The sequence below is a fragment of the Larimichthys crocea genome, chromosome XVIII, assembly GCF_000972845.2.
Source record: "Larimichthys crocea isolate SSNF chromosome XVIII, L_crocea_2.0, whole genome shotgun sequence".
Taxonomy (NCBI): Eukaryota; Metazoa; Chordata; class Actinopteri; family Sciaenidae; genus Larimichthys; species Larimichthys crocea.
The window spans coordinates 11,204,906-11,218,823 of NC_040028.1; the positions used below are offsets into that span (position 1 = coordinate 11,204,906).

The 13,918-nt window shown below is 45.0% G+C and overlaps 1 protein-coding gene across 4 annotated transcripts in view; it reads left to right on the top strand.

The window, feature by feature from the left end:
* Positions 1-13,918, top strand: part of map3k13 (mitogen-activated protein kinase kinase kinase 13) — a 34,359-nt gene that overhangs the window by 16,886 nt on the left and 3,555 nt on the right. For 2 of the 4 annotated variants that reach the window (XM_027291036.1, XM_019267047.2), the window contains 12 exons: positions 7,010-7,713; positions 8,726-8,909; positions 9,066-9,257; positions 10,349-10,507; positions 10,687-10,845; positions 11,074-11,182; positions 11,381-11,490; positions 11,692-11,808; positions 12,244-12,399; positions 12,552-13,305; positions 13,398-13,468; positions 13,561-13,852. In XM_027291036.1, the coding sequence (XP_027146837.1) occupies positions 7,077-7,713; positions 8,726-8,909; positions 9,066-9,257; positions 10,349-10,507; positions 10,687-10,845; positions 11,074-11,182; positions 11,381-11,490; positions 11,692-11,808; positions 12,244-12,399; positions 12,552-13,305; positions 13,398-13,468; positions 13,561-13,852 (2,940 nt within the window). In that variant the 5' untranslated portion in view covers positions 7,010-7,076. Of the gene's footprint in view, positions 1-2,728; positions 2,911-7,009; positions 7,714-8,725; positions 8,910-9,065; positions 9,258-10,348; positions 10,508-10,686; positions 10,846-11,073; positions 11,183-11,380; positions 11,491-11,691; positions 11,809-12,243; positions 12,400-12,551; positions 13,306-13,397; positions 13,469-13,560; positions 13,853-13,918 lie in introns of those variants that run through there. The other 2 variants (XM_027291037.1, XM_027291039.1) reach the window with 2 other exon arrangements.

Genomic DNA, 13,918 nt, shown 5'->3' on the forward strand with positions numbered 1-13,918 from the left:
TATTGCGCATAGCCACAGTTACTTAAGTTTGTGCACACACACACTCACTTTCCTTTTCCAGTGTCTCAGTGTGTAAGATTTAGGGAGCTCTATTTACAGAATATGGCACATGTGTAATGTTTTTATTTGTGTATAATCACCTGAAAATAAGAATAAATATGTTTTTGTTGCCTTAGAATATCTTCATCTATGAAAGTCCTCTTCCACTGAGTCTGCCACGTTGAACCACCATCTCTCCACGGTAGCCCAGAACAGACAAACTGAACACTGGCCCTCGATAGTGGCCACCGTAGTTTTTCCAAGATGTTGATGTAGGGAGGTTGCAATCAACAACCAACACTGCAGGATGCCACTGAATCCTCTCTCCTCCTGCCCCCCCTCAATCTTTGACATTTCTCACCCACTTTGCATCTTCATCCATCTCTTTATTCCCTCGGATTGGCAGCAGAAAGCTCTGTGTGTGCCCACCTCTGTCCTCTATGCTACTAAGCATGTTTATGTAACTGCACTGGATGAGTAGCCGGCAGCCCGGCTTTAGAGGGGAGGAGGAGGAGGAGTAAGAGGAGGGGAGAGCTCCATCCATCCATCCATTCTCCACAAAGCATTTAAAATAATGGTTGCATATTCATATCTTTGTTTTGGATTGTTTTCTTTATACTTCAGCTGCTCCAGGATTTAATATTAAAACATATAGTAGTTTTTTACTAATTAATTAATTTTGTGTAAAGTGAAGCAGGGATAGTATGAACCCGGGAGCTAATGGAAGCACTAACGTGTATTGATTTCTTGGCTTTCTTGGCTGTCTTCATAAAGACGAGGAACATGTAGCACAAAACCCGTTTCCTCATGTCCAACTCGCATGCTTTTTTTTTTGCTCTGTAGCTTTCAGAATATTCATAATGCGGCCATTAAAGTGGTGTCAGTCACAGCCAGTCTCCTGCAATATGCGTGTTTGTCTGTTGTGTCACTTTTTGTGTGTCTGTCTCTCTCCTCGGCCCTTGTTGTTGGCGGGCCAGGCAGACCGTCCCTATTAAAAGAGCACAAGGGGGATTGTTGTGGCAGCAGCTGCTCTGGTGTGCAGCGTTTGAGTGTGTTTGTCTTTGTCAGTGTGTGTGTGTGTGTGCACTGTCTCCTGGCCGTGCAGGGCAGACAGGCCCAGTTCACATGGAGCCGGCTCCTCTTGTGTCCTTTGTTGTCGCTCTGGGAATCTTTCCCATTGGAGCGTGGTCGGTACAGTATCACGCCGCAAGCAGCAGCAGCAGAAAAGCAGTTTTTCCATCTCTTTTTTGTCTATCATTCATTTTTCTGCGCTCTCACTCTTCCCTATCTCCCTTATTCATAACCCTCCTTTTCTGTCTCCCTAATCTCTTTCACTTTTCTCTGAGCTGTTCGGTGTCTACACCGTCTCCTTGGCCCCACCGTCCCTTCCTGTCTGCTTGCATTCACCATCTATCCGACTGTATCTGGTTCGCATTCGTACATAAATCTCTGTAAAGCTCTATCGTCAAGCATCGCCAGAAACAAAGAGTCTGCTCGACTGAAAAGGACGATATCGGAGCTTTTCAGGGCTGAGTTTGTGTGATAGTTGCAGATTTTAGGAGGCTGTGTGTCCTGGTTGCAGTGCTTGCTGCAGCCTCACTGAGTGGCTGGGAGAATGGAGCTGGAGGGAGAGTGTGTGTGTGACGTGTCGATGGCGCACACTCTTTTCTTCAGTTATTTATTTTCTCCCAATTCTGGCTGGTACCGGCTGAGTCTATTTGAGGCACAAGTTATGTGTGTGTGTGTGTGTGTTTGGAGTGCTAATTATTCACAGCCATGTCAACCCTGTGTTTGAATTTTAGCGTATTCCTCCAGAATGTGTTGGGGAGGTATGAATTTGTTGAACCACACACTGATGTTTTGGACTTCAGAAGAAGAAGCCGAGGTGTAGCTGTTTTGTTTTTACACACTCTTTCATCCATCAGTCTACTCTCCCTGGCGGTTTCATTCATCCACCTGACTTTGCTCCTCCTCTTATTGAGAAATTCAGCCCTCACAACAAACCAGGCATATTCCAGGTGATCCCACCTGGCACTTTCCCTGTGGCTTCAGCTATGACCTTGTTCCTATTTGCCCAGCAACACCAGTCAAACCCCGAGCCGGCAGGTAGGCAGGTAGGGATTATTGCTCTGTGGCCTGCTTTCCCCTCTAGCCAGGTATTTAAGTCAGCCCAGGTGAGTCACCAGAGGGAATCAGAATATGAAGAAAGGAGGATTATAGTGAAATGTCAGCTATGTGACAGCAGATGCCTGAACGCTGTGCCAGAACTTGTTTATTTTCCCCTTCACCGATGTGCCCGCACCAGCAGCAGATTATTACTTTCAACCACCTACAGCAGGCTGTCCAATCCCCTCTGGCGGGATTCATGGCAGTGGTAGTGAAGGGAAGCTGATTTAGACATCAGCCCACATCCCGGCCATCAAATCAGGACTTGGGCGGACAGAGGTCTCTGTATTTGATGTTCATATTGTTGAATATGTGATCATTTTATCTGCCTCAGTGAACATGAAGAAATCTACGAGCAGCACGCTTCTGTTTTATAACAGTGTTTACTCACATGATGAACGCTGGCCATGAAAGTTCATAGTCTGCACTGACTTGGGAAACAAGTACAGATACCAAAGTTCAGTTATTTAACTGTGACCCAGATTAACAGACGGTCACATGTGTAGTTCAAACCAGAGAGACTTTTGAGCTACTGATGATAAGAGACACTTGTGTTTGTCCAATTTTTCTCTTCATACTTTAATCTTTTACCTTTTGATGGTTACTTGAGGTGCTCAGCGGAGACGAATACTGCTCTCACCTTCCATTTTTGCTCCATTTGTTTCACAAGAGAAGGTCAGGAGGGATAGAAACATTCTGGAGCAGGTAAATTTATCTTTTTTCTCCACGTTGGGGCGATAATGCAGACCAGTTTGCCGCATCTGGACAGTATCTGTGAAAAGCTTTGACCCTGGCTCGCTGTGTTGGAAGTTTTTTTTGTAAATCTGCTGGACTAGTTTTGAGTCTCTGACAGCTCATGTGGCTGAAATTTGTACCCATCATTTTTTAAGGTAAAAAGAGCTGTACTTTGTTGTTAGAGATAATGAAAATAACCACTCTTCTACTACCTTATGCTACAGGCTTTGTGGATACAAACACAACCTCTAGGCTTTCTGGCCTCTCCAAAACCTGAGCGTTGGATGAGAGTGAGTGTGACTGGTAGCAGAAGGTCAGGATAGATGCTGTGTTGACGTGGTAACGCGTGAATGACGAGGTGGGATAGGGGCTAAATTGGTTCTTTGTTGGTGGCGCAGCTGTCACCTAAAGGGAGGCTCTCCCTATGGGGCCCAGCAGGGTTTCCCTTAATGAGGAGCCGAGTGATGGAGACACAGATGATGCTTCTTCTGCTGATGCTGCTGCATGTGTATGAGCACGAATGCAACGAGCACCTCCTATATATGTCAAAGGTCTCGTCTGCGGGTTTTGTGAGGGTACAGTACGTTGAAACACAATCTAAACAACCCGAGCAGCATTTGCTGAGTGGCACAGAATAACTCCCTTCCCCAGTGAATTGCTGGGAGTAGTGGGATTATTGGATCCTGCCAGACACGCCCGGGGCATGTGTGTGTGTGCGTGTGTTTGTGTGTGTGAGCATGTGTGTTCTCTGAACCTGATCCCCCTGCACCACCAGCTGCCGTGTACACACACACACACACATACACACTCATATAAAGTGCGGTACACTAACTATAGCAGTGAGATCTTTCTCTATATGTTCATATACTAAAGATGTACTCACCATGGCGCTTTGTGCTGTTGACCGTTTGTCTTTAGAGAGGAAAGAAATGAAAGGAAGCGTTTAGAGGATATATGGAGGGGGGAGGGCTGAATAAGGTCTGTGTTTGTACAAGCTTGTTTCTAGAGGCCTGTAGAGGGATTAAAGGCTCAGCCCCTGATAATTTCTCTATCTCTCTCTCTCTCTCGCTCTCCCTCTTTCTTCATTTTATCCATTCTGCATTGTTTCCTTCCCTGAAACAATATCTACTTCATGCAAACGTGTAACTGCATTTTTATTTGGTCAGTATGGCCTCCTGCCTAGTCCCGGTCACTTTCGGAAAAAGTCCTGTAAATAAATGACTGTAAATGAAACCCTGGGCTCTTCTTGATGAGGCGCAGACATTATTCATGGGATTCTATGCACATAGAGATCTTCCATTAGAGATTAACGGGAAAGAGTGAGAGGTCTGTTTCCTATTCTCGGTGTCAGACATAGATGCGTAGAATCGGTCCTGATTGAGCCTAGTTATGAAAGAGGAAAGAGAAACTGAGCAGGGAGAGAACGAATGGATGAAAATTAAGGGCATCAGATTTTGATGATAATTGTGCTATAGAAGTTTCTGTGCGTGCAGGCTTATGTCTTCGTATGTGTGTTTCTATCCAGCCGACCACATCCACCCACCGCGGCCCACGTCACAAGCCCAGCTTTGAGAATTGTCCACAGGGTGGAATTACAGCACGGGCCTCTACTCGAACAGCTCGATTGTCTCGGCTGTGGAAGGGACGGATTTATTGGATACCTGAGAGAGCATTCTCTCCTTCCCCTGCACTCTCAGCAACCTGCTTAGAGACAGGCCTGCATTATAGATGAGCTTCTGGCAGCCACTACACTCTCACAGCGCTCAGGTTACCCCCCCAGTAGATACACACAGATACAGTACATGCATTCGCACAAACATGTAAGCAGCATCTGTGCGGACAGACGGACGGACATTTGACTGTTGTTGTCACACAGTCTTCAACTTGTCTCCCGCTCTGCAGACTAGATGAAACTGTCTTTGAGTTTTTGTCAGGAACTTTTAATATGCATCACCCCCTTCCCGTCAAGTATCCAAAAAGCCAAAATGACATTTAACAAATGCATGATTGAGCACACACACGTTGGAGTTTAAAATCCAGGTTTGTTGTCGTAGCTTCGCAGCATTTGACCTATGCCGAGAGGAAGAGCTGCGCATTCATGCCAGCGTTCCCCTGCAGAGGGCAACACAAACAAAGCGTGTGTCGATGGGACTTCATGTCTGCCCCTCTCCCCTTCAGAAAACGTCCACGTAACACAGAGCCAGCTCACCGCTCTGCCTTCCTGTCTCCTCCCTCCTGGACTTTGATCTTCTGTTCTTGACTGTACACACTGTACAGCCTTCACTATATCCCCCTCCCTGCGTCTCCCTCACTCACTCTCTATTTTCTACTGATTGGATTTCTAAGGCCATGTCCTTCTGGGTTTAAAAGGTGAAAAAAAAAAATCAAGTGTTATTTACAAAGCAATTGATTCGCTGCTTCGTGCTGCTTTTTTGCCAATACTTCTACAACGAGCAGTTAAACTAGATGAATGGCCATCTGTTTCTCTGAAAAACAGTGTATGTCACACTTGCTGCAAATAAAATAAAAAAAAAACCCTGCACATACTCACATCTGACCTGAGGACACTGACATGAAGAGAAAGAAAGAAACACATACTTTAGACTGACAGGTTTATCAGGATTTATCATGTTTCTACAAACAAAAAACAAAATAATTTGATGTAAGAGGTTATAATCAGGCAAAGTGGCTTCAAACTATGCAGTAGAAAGTTTAGATTTCAACTACATCTATGATAGAAAGCACACGTGTTTGAACTGTAAGATACAAATGGAGAAAGAAATGAGTAGTTAAAGGAATTGTATTCATAAAGGCTTGAAGTTGCATGAATAAAAAATACAATAATTTGATCCTAACAAGTTGCAGCTGGTGCCATAGAGCTTTTTGAGTCACTTTGTTGCACTGGATGACATAATGGCAAAACTGTAGTTTATTTTAAGTCTGTCTGGCCCACATACACCATTCTGGTCCCTTAAATACTAACTAGAGCACCAAATGTGTATTAATCCACGTCTGAAAATAGTCCCCAACAAATGCATTATATTTGTGACAACATGTTTGTCAGGAAAATGCTGCCAAGCTGCTCACTAGCTGTGCCTGAGCTTCCGACATCCAATCTCTGGATATATTTGTCCCGTCAGGGGAACGTTTTGAATAAAGAAGAGACAGATCTGGATTTTTTTCAACTTCTATTCATTGTAATTATTTCTTGTGATGACGTCTTGATTTTTCAGGTTTTTAATTTGTTGGTTTATCCTGTCAATCAATCGGTTATCACCTGACGATGAGTTAATATTTCTGGGCTTGTGGCGTAGCCCGCAGATATCCAGAAAATGCATAACACATATCTGAGTATGAGGATTTTACCCGTATCACCTGCTCTCAGTGGCTACATGTTGATCTGTGTTTAGATGTTTCCTTAGTCGTGTCCCTTCCTTAACCCTGGTCCGGCAGCACCTTGTGTAACACTGATTAAGATGGTACAAGAAATTTTTGCCGGCTACAGACCGAACTGTGGTGGCTAACGTCCAGCCCTGCTGGTTAAGCAGTGAGAATGGGCTGTGTGTGCCAGATGTTTTGACCTCAGCTGTACTAATACACAGTAATACTTTAAATCCAGGCTATATACTGTTACTGCTTCAAAGAGAACGTAGTAAAGCCTCAGTTGTGCTTGTGTGATCGGTTTAGTCCAACTGTAGATATTTCTCAGGATTGTATTATTTGTATTTACTCTTTTATTTAGCAACTCTGTCTCTTATGCACTGATTTAAAGCCTGCTTGGATTTTTTGACCTCCTCCGCCCTGCAGTGTTTGCGCTCCATAGTTGAATATAATCATCATTAATGTAAGCTCTCTCAATCCCAGATCTATGAGAGGAAATGAAAGGATTGCATTTCTCTTTGGAGAAGTAAAAGGGCCCCATGGCAACAGTTATAATCATGTTTATGTTGTATCAGAGGTGTCTACATCCAAATTAATTTAACGCTGCTTTTTACTTAAATCTGCATTTCATTCACGTGTACTTAATAATTTTAGATAACCTGTCTCCCTCTCTCTTGTTCTTCTGCAGGTGATTTTCAGCATTCAGACAAACCAGTGTGTTAGGACACACCCAACTCATCATCACTGGCTAGCCCATGCACGACACCATGGGTAGCTCCCCCGAGGTGCTCTCGTGGACTTCCTGCCCCAGTCTGCTGGTGGGCAAGCTGAAGGAGGAGCTCAAACTCACTGTAGTTGGGGATGCGATGAAGAAATCAAACTCGCCCAACTCCCAACCTCAGCCTCCTCAGGCCCCTCCGTCCAATTTACCTCCTCAGATTATCACAGATTTGGCCCCACCGACACACCTGGCCGTTCCTCTGCAGACACTACAGACACCCGGCCAGGACGACGACTCAATGCTGGGGGGTATAAGTCCCCCGAACACAGCCTTGAGCGTGGACTCGACACGGAGCGAGGGCGGACACTTTGACAACAGTGTGCTGCAGCTGCAGGAGCAGGACCATGAGGAAGCTGGATCGCCAGCCTCCTGTGAGCACGGTGGTTGTGGCAGTGGGATGGAGGAGCAGATGGGAGAAGGGCACTGTCCCGTGGACCACAGTGGAGAGGGGAGACAGGGTCACCCACATCACCCTGATGACATCAAGCTGCACTTCCACAGAGCGGGGCCTGGTTCAGGTGGTTTCTTAGAGGGGCTGTTTGGCTGCCTTCGGCCTGTCTGGAACATCATAGGGAAGACATACTCCACAGAATACAAGCTACAGCAGCAAGGTTAGTTCTGGGCTTTTTTTCTCTGCATGGCACGAGTTTAGGAAACTAAACGCTCCATGTTTAATTCAAATGTCCCATGTCCCTTTAAGGCTTCTGAGAAACGAACTTCAGATTCCCCTTTCCCGCTTGTGCTAATGTAGTCTGAAACCGTATCCGTCACCCCTAGCTTCACCATATTGTTGTTGTGGTTGAAGCCGTACAGCTGTCAGTTTGAATTGAGGTCATGGTAAAGGTAGGCTCACCTTGCCGCAGGGCTGGATACAGAGGCTACAGGATACAAGCCGAGGTCAGACAGAACTGGGCTGGGTTTTGTGGTTGGTCAGCTAATGTCCAAATGTGGTGGGCTGGAAATTTCAGCAGCTTCTCCTCTGCGCTGGTTTGCAAACCACATAACGAGGATGGAACATCTTATGACTCACTGTTTGAAGAGTTTCTAAGACATTTATAGCAGCTGGGCACAGGGATTTATGTTTATATTTGCTCAGTATGACTAAAACATGAAATATGATTTAATTATGTTTTTGTGCAAATCTGTACCTCAGAGATGTCACCGTCTGCTAAGGATGGTTCTCGGAGACTTAAACTACATGACATTTATTTTGAAAGTGTTGCGACTGTTGTTTTTTCCCCCTAAGAGTTTCACATAGTTTGACATTTTCACTTTTAATTTTTTTACTTCCTGGAGTCCTGAGGTTGCCAGACAACCAACGGGAGACTTAAAGAAGTGACTACACCCAGCCGAGAGCTCCCCGTAAAATGGCACATTGCTGTCTTTACATATAACGTGTCAATTAGTTTTAAAGGTGCAAGTTCCAGTAGGTATCTTTACACAGAGCCAGACGAGCTGTCAAATTCATAACAGTGTGTGAGTGAATGAGCATATTCCCCAAGATGATAATTTTCTCTTGATCATCAAGAGACTAACAAAAGATCAAAATAAGACATATATACGCTTCAAAAAGTACCAACATATAACTTTGATTTTGACAAAATGTAATTTATTTGTTTCCAGATATGTGGGAGGTTCCATTTGAAGAGATTTCAGAGTTGCAGTGGCTGGGCAGCGGTGCACAAGGAGCCGTCTTCTTGGGCAAATTTCGCTCTGAAGAGGTGGCCATCAAGAAGGTGCGCGAGCAGAAGGAGACAGACATTAAACACCTGCGAAAACTGAAGCATCCAAATATCATCAGCTTCAAGTACGTCTGCGACCACTTGTCCTTTCATGTTACCTGATGTTGTTGATCTTGTCATTTTCAGCTGGTGGAGCTCGGATGTTGTCCAAATGTGGATGGTTGATCTATCTATAATGATCTATTAATGTGTTTTCCTGTATTTTTCTTTGTTCAACTCAGGGGTGTATGCACTCAGGCCCCCTGTTATTGCATCATCATGGAGTACTGTGCCCAGGGCCAGCTGTACGAGGTGTTGAGGGCGGGGAGGAAAGTAACCCCCAGGATGCTGGTGGACTGGGCCTCAGGCATCGCCAGCGGCATGAACTACCTACACTTGCACAAGATCATCCACAGAGATCTCAAGTCTCCCAAGTGAGTTTCTGTTATTGTAAGATGAGAATTGTTTGGAGACTCTCTCTTTGTATTGTACTACTATGAAATGATGTTTAATCAACCTTCAGAGGACATTGCAAATGCAATGAGTTACAATAGAAATCCAGTTAAATTAAATGAAAATGCTTCATTATAGAGCAACACAATATCAGATTTTCACCACACGGTTATCATAGCCAAAGGAATTCTGACTGCGGTGTCCAACAATGGCCCTTTTCTTTTTCCAAATAAAACTCCCACACTGGCGAGCTTTTTTCTTCACATTTTTCAGGTGTGTGTCGTTCTCGTCTGTCTGATTTCACGCAACAGCAGCCACACACTCTGGTAATAACTTGCCAATTAGTGACTAGTGTAATCTTCTCAGCGTTAAGGTGCATTACCACCACTTACTATACTTCAGTATGTAAAGCTTAATGTTTCCCCCTGATCTTTAAGAAAGTACAGTATATGTTCTTGTTTTGTTACTGCAGCTGATCTGTAAATCTCAGCAGCCTTGTATAAGATTTCATAGCCCCCAGCAGCAAAAACAATTCCTCCTTTCAGCCCTGAAGAGTTCAATTAACTCGAATACATTCTCAAAGCTAACCGCCTTAATATAAGAGTAAGACGCAGTGTCCTGTCTCATCCTCTGCACACTGTAGCCCTGTTTCTCTAATCAATATCATCATGCTGCAGCAGTGCCAAACACTGTATTAGTCAGCAGAATGATGCCAGGCTGAATGTGCTGAAAAGGTCAGTCTCATTTAGCTAATGGGGTGATTCAGATGCATAAATGTGCTTCTGTAACAGCTGAGTCTTCCAGGCTTAGATCGAAAATGCTACAAAATAAATCCACTGTGCATTAAAACCAGTGGAATGTCACATGAAAAACTTGCTGTGTCGTCCATGTCGTCTGACCTGGAGTAATGTCTGACACTTATATAAAAATATAAAAGATATAAAAGAGTGATCATGGGTTTTTATAATAACTCTAGAATTGCTACATCATCGATCTAGACTAGCATAGGAGACATTTTCAAACCTTGCTAACAAGTGTGTGTGTGTGTGTCTTCTGTTTGTGTCTGTTTTAGTGTTTTGGTCACCCACAATGACACTGTGAAAATCTCTGACTTTGGGACGTCCAAAGAGCTCAGTGACAAAAGTACAAAGATGTCGTTTGCGGGCACGGTGGCCTGGATGGCGCCAGAAGTGATAAGAAATGAGCCTGTGTCTGAAAAAGTAGACATATGGTGAGTAGTAAAATCACACATATTTAAAGCAATACATTGTTTCAATAAATAAAGTATATAAAAATGCAGGTGATGTACAGTAAAAGTGTGAAATTGAGACAGATGTACAGCAGGTATCATAGATAAAAGTCATCTGTTGATGTTTCTGTAGTGAGACATGACTCTCCTGTGTGTTGCAGGTCATTTGGAGTCGTCCTATGGGAGCTGCTGACTGGAGAGATTCCCTACAAAGACGTGGACTCCTCAGCTATAATTTGGGGTGTTGGCAGCAATAGCCTTCACCTTCCTGTCCCCTCCACCTGCCCAGATGGCTTCAAAATCCTCATGAAACAGACATGGTAACTGTGGATCCACACAATATTATTTGATAGCATTGCTGTTCACCACGTCTGTTAAAATAATATGGTCACAAAGATTAAGTGCTGCGTTTATACTATGCTAATGATACACCACACAGGACTGCCCTAAAAAAAAAGGGCATTCTTACTGATCTCATTAATCACATCTTCTCTTCTTCGTTTTTTTTTTTTTTTTTTTTTTTTTTTTTTTTTTTTTGCTGATTCCAGGCAAGGCAAGCCCAGGAATCGACCCTCGTTTCGTCAGATCCTCCTACACCTCGATATTGCCTCTGCTGATGTCCTAGGAGCTCCTCAGGAGACCTACTTCAAGTCTCAGGTTGGCACTGGGCAACTGGAAAACACATTAACCTTAACTTTGTCCATTGCACACCTCTTTTCTAAAGATGCGTTTGACTCACAATGAACGTAGAAACAGCTTTTGTCGATGATATCTTGCACACTTTAAATCATCCGATAGTGTTTGTGTCTGTGAGTGGATTATCAGCATGTTGACTATGTCCCATCTGTATTACAGTCAGAATGGAGGGAGGAAGTGAAGAAACATTTTGAGAAGATCAAAAGCGAAGGCACCTGTATCCACAGGCTGGACGAAGAGCTGATCCGACGCAGGCGGGATGAACTCAGGTGTGTGCAAAAAGATGGATTCTTTCTCACCTGTAACAAATGCAACAACAAACGTGGTAGCACCTCCATTACTATATAGATGTATTAATCCTTTAAAATGCATTGGAAAGATTTTGCATGATAGACCTTTGTGCACTTTAACAGCAATGTAATTACCTTTGCATAGATTTTTTACTTAGCACGTTTCCTGTTCACTTTCAGGCACGCTCTGGACATTCGGGAGCACTACGAGAGGAAACTGGAGAGAGCAAACAACCTCTACATGGAGCTCAGTGCCATCATGCTGCAGCTGGAGGTCCGAGAAAAGGAACTAATGAAGTATGTAAATAAACCATCTCTCACAGTAACTAACTTAACTGCCACCCTGCTCTTTGTTGTCAGTGTCCCACAGTTTTCTCCATTTCAATGGCATTTTCAGTAAGACAGCTGAGAGTGTATTAGTGCTAGTGAGAAGATCAGAAGAAAAAAAGTCACTGTATTGGGTCAGTTTGTATTCATGAGAACAATAGAGCTTTTTTTTTTTGAGTCACATATCCGCCTTAGCTTCTTAGGCATTTGTTTTCTCTGCTCTGGAATGACTCATATGAAAAGTTTATTTGTTGCCATTTCCTTGACCCCGTGAGAATTTCTTTCCTCTTCTGAATAACTGCCGTGTATTTTTGTCTGTTGTGTTTTGCAATCGTCACTGTAAGATTGATTTTTAGAACTGAATGTAAATGCTATTCACTGTCACATAACTTCAAACTAATTCAGCCATCCCTGTAGGAGAGAGCAGGCAGTGGAGAAGAAATATCCCGGCACCTACAAGCGCCACCTGGTCAGACCCATCGTCAGGTCCAATGCTGTAGAGAAGCTCATCAAGAAGAAAGGAAGCATGTCCCACAAACCTGGGATGCCCCCGACTAAAAGGTGCGAAGCTCAGCTAATATAAACAGTTAAATAAGTGACTACTGTCAGTAGTGATTAAGTGAGATAAATTACTTGCTGGTAAAGCAGTTGTGATTGGAAGAAAATATCAAAGATATATTATGTTAATGTTGCTGAATGTATTTTTCTTACAGGCCAGACTTGCTTCGTTCAGACGGCATCCCCAGTGTCGACCCTCTCCCCTCACCTTCACCCCTATCAGCCAGCCCGAAGGTCTCCACGCCTCCTGGCAAAGCCCGGTACAGAAGCAAGCCTCGCCACCGTCGCGCCAACAGCAAAGGAAGCCACAGTGAGTTCCCCGGGCTGCTGAAGCCTGTTGCTGGGCCACTAGAAGACACCCAGTCTCTTCAGGAGCAGCAGTTCCACCATCACCACCACCACCACCCACCGACTGAAGGGCCCTTCCTTCCCTTAAAGGGCCGCGAGGAGGCCGTCGTCAACTGTGCCAACAACCTGCGCTACTTCGGCCCCGCCGCTGCCCTTCGCAGCCCTCAGACGGACCACCTACAGCGCCGTGTGTCTGGCTCCAGCCCTGACCTCATATCCACTGCTGTGGATGCAGACACGCGACAGCGGACTTCATCCACCAGCTCCAATCCCGTCCCGGGTGCTGGTGCTGGTTCTTTGTGTCCCTGCTGCCAAGCTCACCCCTTCCCTGGCTGCCTACACTGTCAGGAGACGCCTCCTGTATCCAACCACCCGGAGTTGCCCCACTACTCGCTGCTCAACACCCAGGAAGGCGCTCCATCTTCTTTAGTTGTTCCAGGCAAAGGTCCAGCCTCAGACGGAGAAGCCACAAAGGAGGCTGAGCCACAAGAACAAGAGGCATGCCAACACACTTACGCCCTGCCCTCTGCACTGCCCCGCACTCTCAGACCTCTCAGGAAGGTGAGCACAGCTTGTAGCCTTACATCAGGGAGTGTGTGTTGAAGAAACTGTGAAAGGTGATGGATTAACAGCTGTAACTGCTTCTCTTACAGGGTGGCGATGAGTCATCTGAAGAGGAAGAGGGGGAGGTTGATAGTGAAGTGGAGTTTCCAAGGAGACAGAGGTAAAATACAGTTAGTCATCAAGTTTCTCACCTTAACTTTCACTGTGTTGTAACACTTGTTTCATCATGCGGCCATCTGCTCTCTGTCACAGACCTCATCGCTGCATGAGCAGCTTCCAGTCCTACTCTACCTTCAGCTCAGAGAACCTGTCGGTGTCTGACGGAGAGGAGGGAAACACCAGCGACCACTCTCACAGCGGGCCCCTGGAGAGGATGAGCACCAGTCAGGAGGAGCACCTGGATGAGCTGCTGTCGCACACACCGGACATCCCCATCGACATCTCCACCCAGTCGGACGGCCTCTCTGACAAGGAGTGCGCCGTCCGCAGGGTGAAGACCCAGATCTCACTGGGGAAACTGTGCTCAGACGAACACAGCTACGAGGTCAGTACTGTGGATAGTATGTCTATAACTATTAGATGGATTCACTTGGCTTTTCATCTAATGTTA